Source organism: Theobroma cacao, unplaced genomic scaffold (genome assembly GCF_000208745.1).
Source record: "Theobroma cacao cultivar B97-61/B2 unplaced genomic scaffold, Criollo_cocoa_genome_V2, whole genome shotgun sequence".
NCBI lineage: Eukaryota > Viridiplantae > Streptophyta > Magnoliopsida > Malvales > Malvaceae > Theobroma > Theobroma cacao.
In genome coordinates, this window is record NW_017234796.1 from 1 (window position 1) to 11936 (window position 11936).

Here is an 11936-nt window from a genome sequence, read left to right on the forward strand (position 1 = left end):
AATTGCAAAAGTGTTGCATTAGTCACTCCCAAAAAAAAAAATTGTTGTATTAGTCCTCTCCCCTGCATTTTTTTTTTTTTTTTATGAATGGAGACACATAATACATGGACTTCACCCAAGACCACAAAACATCAGAAAAAGGAAATCAAACTGCCCAGAACGGACTGCATTATTCTTCACTGCCCCACAAATGGACTAAAACCAATACATACAGATTTATAAATTATCCTTTGAAAGACTTGATTGACTTATAGGAATACAAATTTTTGGAGTTGTGACAATGCCAACAGAATATATGTCCGTACACCTTATCTGTTAAATGTCTTGGTCCAGATTTGTGCTTATGAATAGGGAGTTGGGACAGATCTTACGCTCTTTATAGATGACAAATGATGATTTAAAGCTTCAACCCTAAACAAACACGCTAACATGACTTGACTGGAGCTGAGGGAGAAAAATCTGTGGACTATTTGGTTTAGGACTTATTTGGTTTCAACATAACACCCGAAAGGAGGATCTATTCTTTCTTTTTCTATTTCACTAATGAAACATTTTTTTAAATTCAAGATTTTTCTAATTGATATATTTAAAATAAATTCAAAACGTCCCGGATAAATAAATTAAAATTTTATATTAAGAATGAAAATCAAACATCATGAAAGGTCAAAGATGCTAATGATGCACATTACTCCAATTCTCATTTTTCAAAGAATTTCCAAAACTAAGGCCTCAAGTCCAGCACGTGACAATAGGGAAACACAAAGTAGTAGCATCGAGCCATTAATTCATCAATTTCTTACCATCAGGGCCATATATAGTTTTCATTTGGAAAATTGGATTTTCAATTGTTTTCTAACATAAATTCACAGTAGTTGAAAATTTTGAATAATTTATACTATTATAACAAGAGTGATCAAGTTGGGGTCACAAATTAAGAGACATCAATTCAGTTAGTAAAATTTCATAAAATATATGTAATGATAATATATATAAATAAAAATAAATAAATATTTTTTTGCTTTTCTTAAGAATGAGATTGTAAATTCTATGTCTAGTATAAGTTATTTTTAGCCTTTGAATTTTTAAAAATTCAAATGTATAGTAAAAAAAAAAATTTGCTTCCATCCTAATAGTAGGTGTGAGAAAGGCTAGTTAATTAAGTATTCAATGTTGTGGAAAACAAGGGCATGAGTCAAGTCTCGGGTTCACATTCTTATGTCTTAAACCTTATTTGTTAAAAGAGCCACTAGCTTAAATTGGGCAGGCAATGGATGCCCCACAATAATTACAAAGAAGAAGGCACCATGCGCCCCTTGGACACGCTAGAAGCAAAAAGAGCAACGTTTTTCCCAAGTCAACAAAGGAATTTCTACCTATATGAGAGAAATTTAATCATCATTTTCAGTTTAAAGCTGAAAAAAGTTGTAGTTGGTTTGGTTGGGTTTCCAAGTCTCTCAACGGTTTTAGCCCAACCACTCCTATTAATTTCAGTCATTGTAGGTAAAAACAATTTATTATAAAAGAAAACTCAAGAATTACCGATTAATAATTAAAATTAAAAAATATATATTTACTTTGATTTTAAAGAATTTAATCATTATACTTGTATCAAATGTCAATTTAATGATAATGATTATCGGTGTTAAAAGTTTGTCTTTAACTTATATGACCTAATATTTTGGTGATGACATAACACAATGAGATGAATTAATTTTTATTTAAAAAAATCATATTTTATTTTTATTAATTAATAATTTAAATAATAAGAGGAAAAGAAGTATTGAAGGGTTTGGTTGTAATACTAGTGAAGAATGGAACTGCAACGGTGAGACAATATGTGTTTGGTAAAACATGACTAAAGATGTGGTAAGAAGATAAAAATAATGATTCAGGACATTAAAATAAAACTAGATATATTGAAAATAAATATAATATATGTGATATTTGAAATTCTAAAAAATCAATGAAAATAATTACAAATTATTCAGATATTAAAATAATGGTAACAAATATATATTAATTATAACAAATATAAATAATCCTTGCTCAAGACTTTTGAGGTCAACAAGTCTTCTATTCTGTTGCACAACAAGTCTCTGGGTAATTGATGTTCAACCGCATATTTGAAATTAAAATAGAATGCTACAGTTTCAACTAAAATTTCCTTCATTATCAATTAATTAGAGTAGTGATTCTAAGAATATTAATGTTCGTTTCTTCTATTTTTTTTAATTTGATAATTTTAGGGGTTTGGGTGGAAAATGTAACTCCCTTGTTAGTTTTAATGATTTTCTATTTGAATAAATAATTTCAATGCCAAATGTGTTGTATTAGTCCCCTCCTCTGCATTATTTTCACTGCCCCACATATATAGAATAAAAGCAATACACGAGATTCATAAAGTAACAATGACAACATATATATGTCCATGCAGCTTTTCATCTTTGGCAATGGATGGACCCCTCTCTTTATGTCTTGCTCAACAACCGTTTTGGCATCCTTATTGCATTGCGAGACTCTGGTTTGACTTGGCAGCCTATAAGTATACTGCATGTTTCTCTTCTCATAACTATAATCACAAACATGGCCTGCTTACTAATCTTCTATCAGCTTCTCTGCCTTCTATTCTTTTGCTTGAGTTCTCAGCCTACTCTTTCATCCACTTCATTTGCCCCTTCAACAACACCCCTTTGCTCTCACAACGAGGCTTCAGCTTTGATGAAATTTAAAAGCTCCTTTTCCATCGACGAAACTGCTTCTGGGGAATGCGAAGATACTGGCACCCCATCTTATCCTAAGACTGATTCGTGGAAGGAAGGGACTGATTGCTGCTCATGGCATGGAGTCACTTGCGACAATATAACAGGCCATGTGATTGGCCTTGACTTGAGTTGCAGTTGGTTATATGGTGTCATTCCTTCCAACAGCAGTCTTTTCCATCTTTCACACCTGCAGAACCTTAACCTCGCATATAATGATTTTAACGGTTCCAAGATGTCATCTGAGTTTGCTCAGTTTACAAGTCTAATGCAACTCATCCTCACGGGGTCAGTCTTTGCCGGACAAATTCCACTGCAAATCTCCCACTTGTCAAAGTTGGTTTCACTTGATCTCTCTTGGAATCATTATCAAACACTTGACAAACGTATTTTGGGAGGACTTGTTCAGAACCTAACAGAGGTGAGACAATTGTTTCTTGATGGAATCAACATGTCTTCTATTAATCCTAAAGTCTTGATGAATATATCCTCTTCTTTAAGCTCTCTTAGTCTTGGAGATTGTGGTTTGCAAGGAAAATTCCCAAAAAACATTTTTCACCTGCCAAACCTCATGTTGCTTAATTTAGAAGGCAATGGGGAGCTCAATATCTATCTTCCAAACTTCAACCAGAGCAACCATTTTGAGCTATTAGATCTAAGTCTTACAAATCTCTTTGGAGCATTGCCTAATTCCATTGGCAATTTAGTTTCATTGAAAGATTTGGATCTAAGTGGCACATCCCTCTCTGGAGCATTGCCTAATTCCTTTGGCAATTTAGTTTCATTGAAAGATTTGGATCTAAGTTACACATCCCTCTCTGGAGCATTGCCTAATTCCATTGGTAATTTAGTTTCATTGGAATATTTGGATCTACATTACACGTCGCTCTCTGGAGCATTGCCTAATTCCATTGGCAATTTAGTTTCATTGAAAGATTTGGATCTACATCAGACGTCCCTCTCTGAAGCATTGCCTAATTCCATTGGCAATTTAGTTTCATTGGAACATTTGGATCTAAGTTTTACAAATCTGTCTGGAGCATTGCCTAATCCCATCCGCAATCTACGATCTTTGAAGTATTTGTCTTTATCAGGGGCTCCTCTATGTCCAGGTTCACTTAACTTAATCCGTAACCTAGTTTCCTTGGAGGAATTGCATCTCGAAGCATGTAACATTTCAAGAATAATGCTGAGATCATTGGGGAATTATGTTGGAGGACAGATTCCATCCTTACTCACAAACCTATCTCAACTTAAATTGTTGGACATCTCTGACAATCAACTAGAAGGTTCCATTCCAAATGAGGTAACTGCTTTTCCTAATCTAATCAATCTAGACTTATCTTTTAATTTTCTCAATGGTACACTTCCTTCATGGTTGTATACCACTTCCTCATTAAAGTCCATAAATCTCCAACATAACCAGCTCAGTGGTTATATCAAGCAATTTCAACACATATCACTAGAAGAGATATTTTTACAGAATAATAAACTCCAAGGTTTGGATCCATCTTCAATATCTCAACTTGTGAACCTTACTAGGCTTGATGTATCATCAAATAATCTTAGTGGAATTGTAGAATCTGACCTGTTTTCAAAACTCCAAAATCTCCAATACCTTGATCTTTCATATAACAATCTATACTTCAACTCTAACCATACCAGTACTGATTATACATTGCCTAATCTTTATCTTTTGTATCTGTCATCTTGCAATGTCAATCAATTCCCCCAATTCCTAAGAGGCTCAAAAGTTTTGGAAAGGTTAGACCTTTCCAATAATAGAATCTACAGCAAGATTCCCAAATGGATGTGGGATGTTGGGCAAGACTCTTTGTTTTACTTGAATCTATCTCACAACTCTATGACAGAATTAGAGCAACTTCCATGGAAGAATATTCGAATTCTTGATTTAAGTTCGAATTTGATTCAAGGAGATCCTCCAATTCCACCTTTGACAACATCTATTTTTTTTATCTCAAATAACAATTTGAATGGAGAGATGTCTGATCTCATATGCAATGTGAGTTATCTTGAAATTTTAGACATGTCTCACAACCATTTGAGTGGAATTATTCCGCAATGCTTTGGAAAATTAAGCAAAAGCCTTCGTATGTTGAATCTAGGGACAAACAAACTTCATGGAACCATTCCTTCAAAATTTGCAAAGGGATGTCAATTGGGGAATCTTAATTTGAATGCTAATCAATTGGAAGGGCCTTTGACACGATCCATCCTTAATTGTAGAGGTCTACAAGTACTAGATCTTGGCAACAATAAGATCAATGCTACATTCCCTCGTTGGCTAGGAACTCTCCAAGAGCTAAAAGTTCTTGTAATGAAATCAAATCAAATGCATGGTTTCGTAAATGGCAAAAGGCATACGCATTATTTTCGTAAGCTCCAAATTTTAGACCTCTCCAATAACAGTTTTACTGGACAGTTGCCAACTAGGTATATAGAAAATTTCAATGCTATGATGAATGTGGAAGAAAATAGAGATGTCATGCCGTATATCGGGGGTTCTGATGTTACAATGGGTAACTTTTACAGTTATTCTGTTCATTTGATCGAAAAAGGGCTAGAGGTTGAATTAATGAAAATATTTGCCACATTAACAATCATTGATCTATCAAATAACAAGTTTGAAGGAGAGATTCCAAGAGCTATTGGAAAGCTTAGTTCAATCATTGGGCTTAACCTTTCTCATAATCACCTTATTGGTCATATTCCACCATCATTTGGAAAATTGATCAATCTTGAATGGTTAGATCTATCCTCAAACAAGCTGGATGGAAAGATTCCTGAGCAATTGCTGAATCTGACAATGCTTTCTTCCCTAAACCTTTCCAAGAATGAACTTGTTGGGCACATACCTGAAGGCAAACAATTCAACACGTTTGAGAATAGTTCCTATGAAGGGAATGATGGATTATGCGGTTTTCCACTCTCTAGAGATTGCAGCAGTAATGAAGCACAACAACCACCACCTTCAAATTTACAAGAAGAAGATGGCTCAAAATCTGAAATTAGATTTGGGTGGAAAGTTGTGCTAATTGGATACATGTCCGGATTTATGTTTGGAGTGGGTATGGGATATGCTGTTTTTCGGACCGGTAAACCCAAATGGATTGTGAGCTTGGTTGAAGCCAAACATCATCGAAGGCCAAAAAAGTCAAACAGGAATGCTTGCACTAGTCGGACAAGGAGTTAGTAATCATCAATGAGACTGCAGGTATGTTAATTGTTGTTCATCAAATGCGCTTTTTATTTAGCTGTTGCTAGTTTCTTTTGGTTAAGGAAAAACAAAGGTTAGTAACAATATATGTGTTAACTTTGGCCTATATATATTATTTAAAAACAAATATATACGACAGCTTCAAAGTTTTTACTAATTAATCTGGTCTTTGCATGTTCATTATTTAAATACTTAGTCCATGTTAATTATTATAATACTTAGTCCCATATTTTTTACTATGATTTGTATTATCCTTTTCATTGCAATTATTTTGCAACCTTTGTGGGGAATTGATGAATACGATCAAAATACAGGTTTTGTTGAAATTAATGAAGAAGAAGATGAAGAAATCACAAAAGCTGCTGGAATTATTGATAACCCCACAATATGTGTGCTGTCTTTTCTTTTTCTTTTTTTTTTTCAAAAANTTTGTGGGGAATTGATGAATACGATCAAAATACAGGTTTTGTTGAAATTAATGAAGAAGAAGATGAAGAAATCACAAAAGCTGCTGGAATTATTAATAACCCCACAATATGTGTGCTTTTCTTTTCTTTTTCTTTTTTTTTCAAGAATAAAAGATGTTTTTCTTTTCGTTTGGTCAAAAACAACAGATGTTTAGGATCTTGTACCACCACCAATAAATTCTTCTTTCAGTCTTTAGATTAGTTAGCAGCAATATAAATCACTTCTCAATAAATTAAATTTATTTTAAACCTAAGGATCTTGTACTTTATATTAAAAATCTTAATAAATTATTTCAAAAAATATTATATTAAAGGTTTCTAAGAAATAAAGTTAAGTGTGGACTAAGCCAAGTCAGTAAAATAATATTTTCTAATTTTAGGGTCAAGTATTGAAAACTCATTAAAACTTACATTTATTGAATTTAAATGAAATTAACGTGAATTAAGCCAACGTAAGTGTGTTTGTTTATCCGTTTTCTATTGATTAATATTATTTACTTTTAATAAATGAGGTTTTATCTTAATAAAAAAAGAAAGTCTTGAAATCTTTACGTCCCAAGTTCAAGTCTTATTGTATGCTGATTTATTTATTAATTTATTATATGAATGTAATATGTGATACATATGAAAATAATTTTAATTGAGATTAAAATTTTTACTTATAATTGTAATTATTTCATAAGAAAATCTTACTTAGCTTTACTAAAGACAGTTTAAAGATGTTAAGTTATAAAATATTAAAGATGCTAAGTTGACATTGAGTATATTATAAAAAATTATAACATATTTGATAATGGAAATTCTAAGAAGTCAATGAAAATAATTATAAATTATTTAGATAATAAAATAATAGTAAGAAATATATTTTAATTAATGATAATGTAGTATAAGTAAGAAATAACATATTAAGAATGGAGGGAGGGCGTTGTGGGTTACTGGTTGCAGAAAGCTTTCATTTCTCTTTTCTCTTTCTCTAATTGATTCATTCAGAAAGCATTTCCCTTTTTCTCTTTATTCTCAAAACTCTTTGATTACTTGTCATTTCAAATCACAGAGTTCCTCTCTTTTGTTTGGCCATTACCATAAAGTGCAGACTATCTACACAAGGAGCATGAACACCTTCCTGTTATAAGCATCAATGCAGGGTGCATAAATGGAGCAGTGGAATTAGATGGTGTCGTTTATTCGGAAGATGATTGTTATGTGGGTGGTGATGTTATAAGGACTGATACCATGGTTGGAGATGGAGTGGGAAATTCATTGTACAACACAGCACAATTTGGTGACTTCTCATACGAGTTTTCATCATTGGAGCCTGGTTTTTACAACATTGATCTGCATTTTGCAGAAATAGTTTTCACTAGCGGTCCACCTGGAATTAGAGTATTTGATGTATTTATACAACAAGAGAAGGTGAGAAAACCAGATTTTATGCTTCTGATCTACATTACACTAAATGATTAATATTGTTTTTTGATCAAGTTTGATTGAACGTATTGTAGGTTGTGTCCGGCCTGGACATATATGGCCTGGTCGGTGCAAACAAGCCTCTGGTTATATCTAACATTAACACTTTTTTTGATAGCGGTGGGGGCTTACTCATTAGATTTGAAGGATTAATGAGGAGTCCAATTGTATGTGGTATTACTGTAAGGAAAGATTCTCCTGCAAGTAAGTTTGTAGCTTGGATACTTGTCTTTGTTCTCTCTGGTTATTGATATTGTCTAAAACTTAAAATGTAGGCATACTTATTTAAGGTTCCACGGGACAAACCTGAACATTCTTGATAGAAAATAGTTCCCTGCAAACCATTTATTTATTGTTTTTCAGAAAAAATAGTTGCCATTTACAGCCTTTGCATAGGGAACAAATGCTGTTATATCCATTTACAGCCTTTGCAATTGAGGGACAAGTGAAAGCGCAGATGGCTCTCATCATTGAGGGTATAAAATTGGAACTGAATGATGCATCTATAATTAATACAAAGCTAGAACTTTAATTTCAAAATTTTAAGAAGTTCCAATTTGCAGATAATGAAATTGGAACACATCAAGCTATCAGAGGAGGTATCCATGTATAATAATTGCTTCAAGGATATCAATGAAATTGGCTCTTCAATTCTGTCCAGAAGCAAGTTAGCACTTAGCCTGCACAGTTAATCATAGTTTATAATAATTGCGAAAGAAGTTGAACTCACTGTACTATCAAATGTTGCTCCCAGGGAAACCTTTAAATTTGATGCTGTTTTTGGCCCTCCAGCAGACCAAGGTAAGGCCATTTCTAATAGCCGGTTTAGGCTCACTGCAAAATATTTCTAATACTCGTTTCAGTCAATATTTTTAATAATTTACTTCTGTTGCTTGTTTTGTTTAGCTGATGCTTTCCAAGACATAGCCCCATTTGCTACCTCAGTTCTAGATGGCTACAATGTCTGCATTTTGCTTATGGACAGACAGGGACAGGAAAAACTTTTACAATGGAGGGTACAAAAGAAGCCCGTGGAGTAAATTTTAGGACTCTTGAGGAATTGTTTCGCATAATTAATGTGCGGCAGAAGTTATATCGATATGATATATCAGTCGGTGTCTTAGAAGTACACAATGAACAAATAAAAGATTAACTGGTTTCAGGCTCTCAGCAAGGCACAGTGCCCAAAAGGTTGGGTAATTTTGTTTTAGCCTTTTTTCTTTGACATTTTTTTACTTTTCCGGATTGGTTATGCCAACTTTTGTTAGATGAGTTTCATACATTGTTTTGTTGCTATTTCATCCTGATGAGGAATTAACTGTGTCAAATGGTATCAATACTTTTTATTATCCTCATGCTAAAATGTTTTTAGAGAAAGAATTTTCCTTGAACACTCAATCATAAACTAATAAAATTTTGTGCTTGTCCCTAGCAAAATTCATTGTGTAATATTGGTGATCTAAACTTTGCAACTTTTGCTGACTGAGACTTCAGCATTGATAAATGATTATTCATTCTTATGAAATTTCAAATAGCTAACTCTTTTCACATTAGTGTGGCTACTTGTAGGCTTGAAATAAGGCAAGTGGGTGAAGGAATGCATCATGTCCCAGGGCTCGTTGAAGCGCATGTAAACAACATGAACGAGGTCTGGGAAGTCCTACAGACTGGCAGTAATGCAAGGGCTGTTGGCTCAACCAATGCCAATTAGCATAGCAATAGATCCCACTGATCTGTCTGTCACAGTTGATTTTAAAATCAGTACTTGTCGCACAAAATGTGTTTAAACACAGCTAAATGCCAGCTTATGGGTCAGTCTTTATGCAGCATACATCGTGTGATGGTTCAGGGAGAGAATTTGTTGAATGGGGAATGCACAAAGAGCAAGCTATGGTTGGTGGACCTAGCTGGAAGTGAACGAGTAGCAAAAACTGAAGTGCATGGAGAAAGACTCAAGGAAACTCAAAATATTAACAGATCCTTGACTGCACTTGATGTCATGTCTGCTCTTGCTACTAAAAGCCCTCATATTCCTTTCAGGTTATAAAAATACGGAGATGAGTACTTCTAAATTACTAAGAACATAGAAATCAGTAGTGTTTCATAGGTTTAAAACTTAACTGTACTTTAATCATGCAGGAATTCGAAGCTTACACTTGCTTCAAGACTCTCTAGGTACATTTTTATCTTTATACCCCCTACAAGGAAATTACTCTGACATATATGATAAAAACAAGTCAAGTTTAAAATTTCCTTTATTTTTTACTTTCATGGCCAAACGTCTGTTATTTCTTTCATAGAATTTCTACAGAGATAGAAGTAAAAAGCCTGATAATTAGGTTTATGTCTGTTAGGAGGAGATTCAAAGACACTCATGTTTGTACAAATCAGTCCTCACGAGAATGACCTTGGTGAGGCCCTATGCTCTCTGAACTTTGGAAGTAGAGTGAGAGGGATAGACTTGGGTCCGGCAAAGAAGCAAATGGACTACTCAGAACTTCTAAGATGCAAACAGATGGTACAACCGGCAACTTATTGGCAACATTTCTTAAGCGTAATTTATCATTTTGACGTTACCAATGACAATTCTTTTCTGAACCTAAAAGGTTGAGAAATCAAAGCAAGAAATGAAGGTCAACGATTTGCAAATCAGGAAGATGGAGGAAACAATTCATGGTTTAGACTCGAAGATGAAGGATAAAGACCTAAAAAACAAGAACCTGCAAGACAAGGTTTGCACAGTGTAAACTTATCAAACAATCTTGAAAATATTCAATATCTTTTTGCTCGTGGAGCTGCAAGTCTGCAATTGATTTGTAATTCCAAATTCCCTTTTATGTGACATTATACAATTTATCTGATGACGATAATCTAGAATTAGTCTTCTCCTTCAATGATGAACAGAGTCCATAAACTTTGCTTGTTATCAAAACTCAAGATTTAGGCTCAAACTCAGATGAATCAATCGATTCAAGCTATTATGATGATGACTCAATAGATACATCCATGGATTGCATGACGATCCAGGAATATCTCACAGCACAACAGCTGATCTCTCCAGTAGCCCCTATTCGAATATACATCGATGATGAATCGCCTCCAATTCAAGTTACAACTTTCTTCGACACAAGCGTAGCACAGGCGATTGCTAACCCAATTGTCTTACCCTCATCACTGTGGAAAAACCAAAAGACTTATTTCAGAATAGTAGATGAAAGCACATTTGCAACGGACTTCATTAGCCAGCTAGTTACCATTGAGTTTTTCCCAAGAATCTCAATAACTCAGAGGATACTAGATTCCTCCCTACCGCACAAGGACTTGGTAGTTGGATTTGATATTGTCTCCGACGAGCTAGGTTTCAAGCTAAACGGTAACGCTCTTAAATGTAGACAATTCTTCCAACCATGGAGACTCCTACCGAACCTATTCACCATGACCCTGCACCCGTCCCAATTTGAATATATTAGACAGAAGTTGATCCTAACTTCTTGTGCAGATTGTCACGTAGATTTCCTCTTGAAATGTCCAAATCCACTATGGAAAAACCCAAAGTTTTTCATCACTCTGGCATTCAAAAAGATGAATTGGCCAACCTAATAAAGGCCAGCCACTTAGGCATGAACCCAGACCATCTCAAGCTAGCAATTGAAAAATGTGCCCAACTCCAAACCTGAGGACTAATTGAGCCCACAACCTTTTTATGGTCATGCGAAGCGTTCTATGTTAACAAACGCTTAGAGCAAGTACGTGGCAAGTTACGATTGGTCATCAATTAGAAGCCATTAAACTTGTTCCTAGCAGACGACAAGTTCCCACTACCAGCAAGAAAACATTATTCGCGAATTTGTCTAATGCCAAGGTTTTCTCCAAATTCGACCTCAAAGCAGGATTTTGACAACTTGGAATCAACCAGTCAAAGTGATACAAAACAATGTTTTGCATCCCACAACACCATTTTCAATGGACAATAATACCCTTTGGATTGAAGATAGCACTGTCTCT

The 11936-nt window shown here is 34.3% G+C and overlaps 2 protein-coding genes and 1 pseudogene across 2 annotated transcripts; all 3 read left to right on the forward strand.

Annotated features, from left to right (window-relative positions):
• Positions 1-2333: 2333 nt before the first annotated feature.
• Positions 2334-4664, forward strand: LOC108663916 (LRR receptor-like serine/threonine-protein kinase GSO1). Its single transcript, XM_018129816.1, has 2 exons — positions 2334-4065; positions 4631-4664. Exons 1-2 carry the CDS (start codon positions 2455-2457, stop codon positions 4634-4636), a joined length of 1617 nt encoding a protein of 538 aa, XP_017985305.1. The 5' UTR covers positions 2334-2454; the 3' UTR covers positions 4637-4664.
• A 97-nt stretch (positions 4665-4761) lies between these two features.
• LOC108663917 (receptor-like protein 12) lies at positions 4762-5729 on the forward strand. The gene is made up of 2 exons (XM_018129817.1): positions 4762-5622; positions 5715-5729. Exons 1-2 carry the CDS (start codon positions 4762-4764, stop codon positions 5727-5729), a joined length of 876 nt encoding a protein of 291 aa, XP_017985306.1.
• A 1646-nt stretch (positions 5730-7375) lies between these two features.
• On the forward strand, positions 7376-10825 carry LOC18594635 (annotated as a pseudogene).
• The last annotated feature ends 1111 nt before the right edge of the window (positions 10826-11936 follow it).

What these genes read in the sequence shown, in the direction of transcription:
- LOC108663916 (XM_018129816.1), top strand. Translation starts at nt 2,455, where the DNA reads ATGGACCCCTCTCTTTATGTCTTGCTCAACAACCGTTTTGGCATCCTT.
- LOC108663917 (XM_018129817.1), top strand. Translation starts at nt 4,762, where the DNA reads ATGTCTGATCTCATATGCAATGTGAGTTATCTTGAAATTTTAGACATG.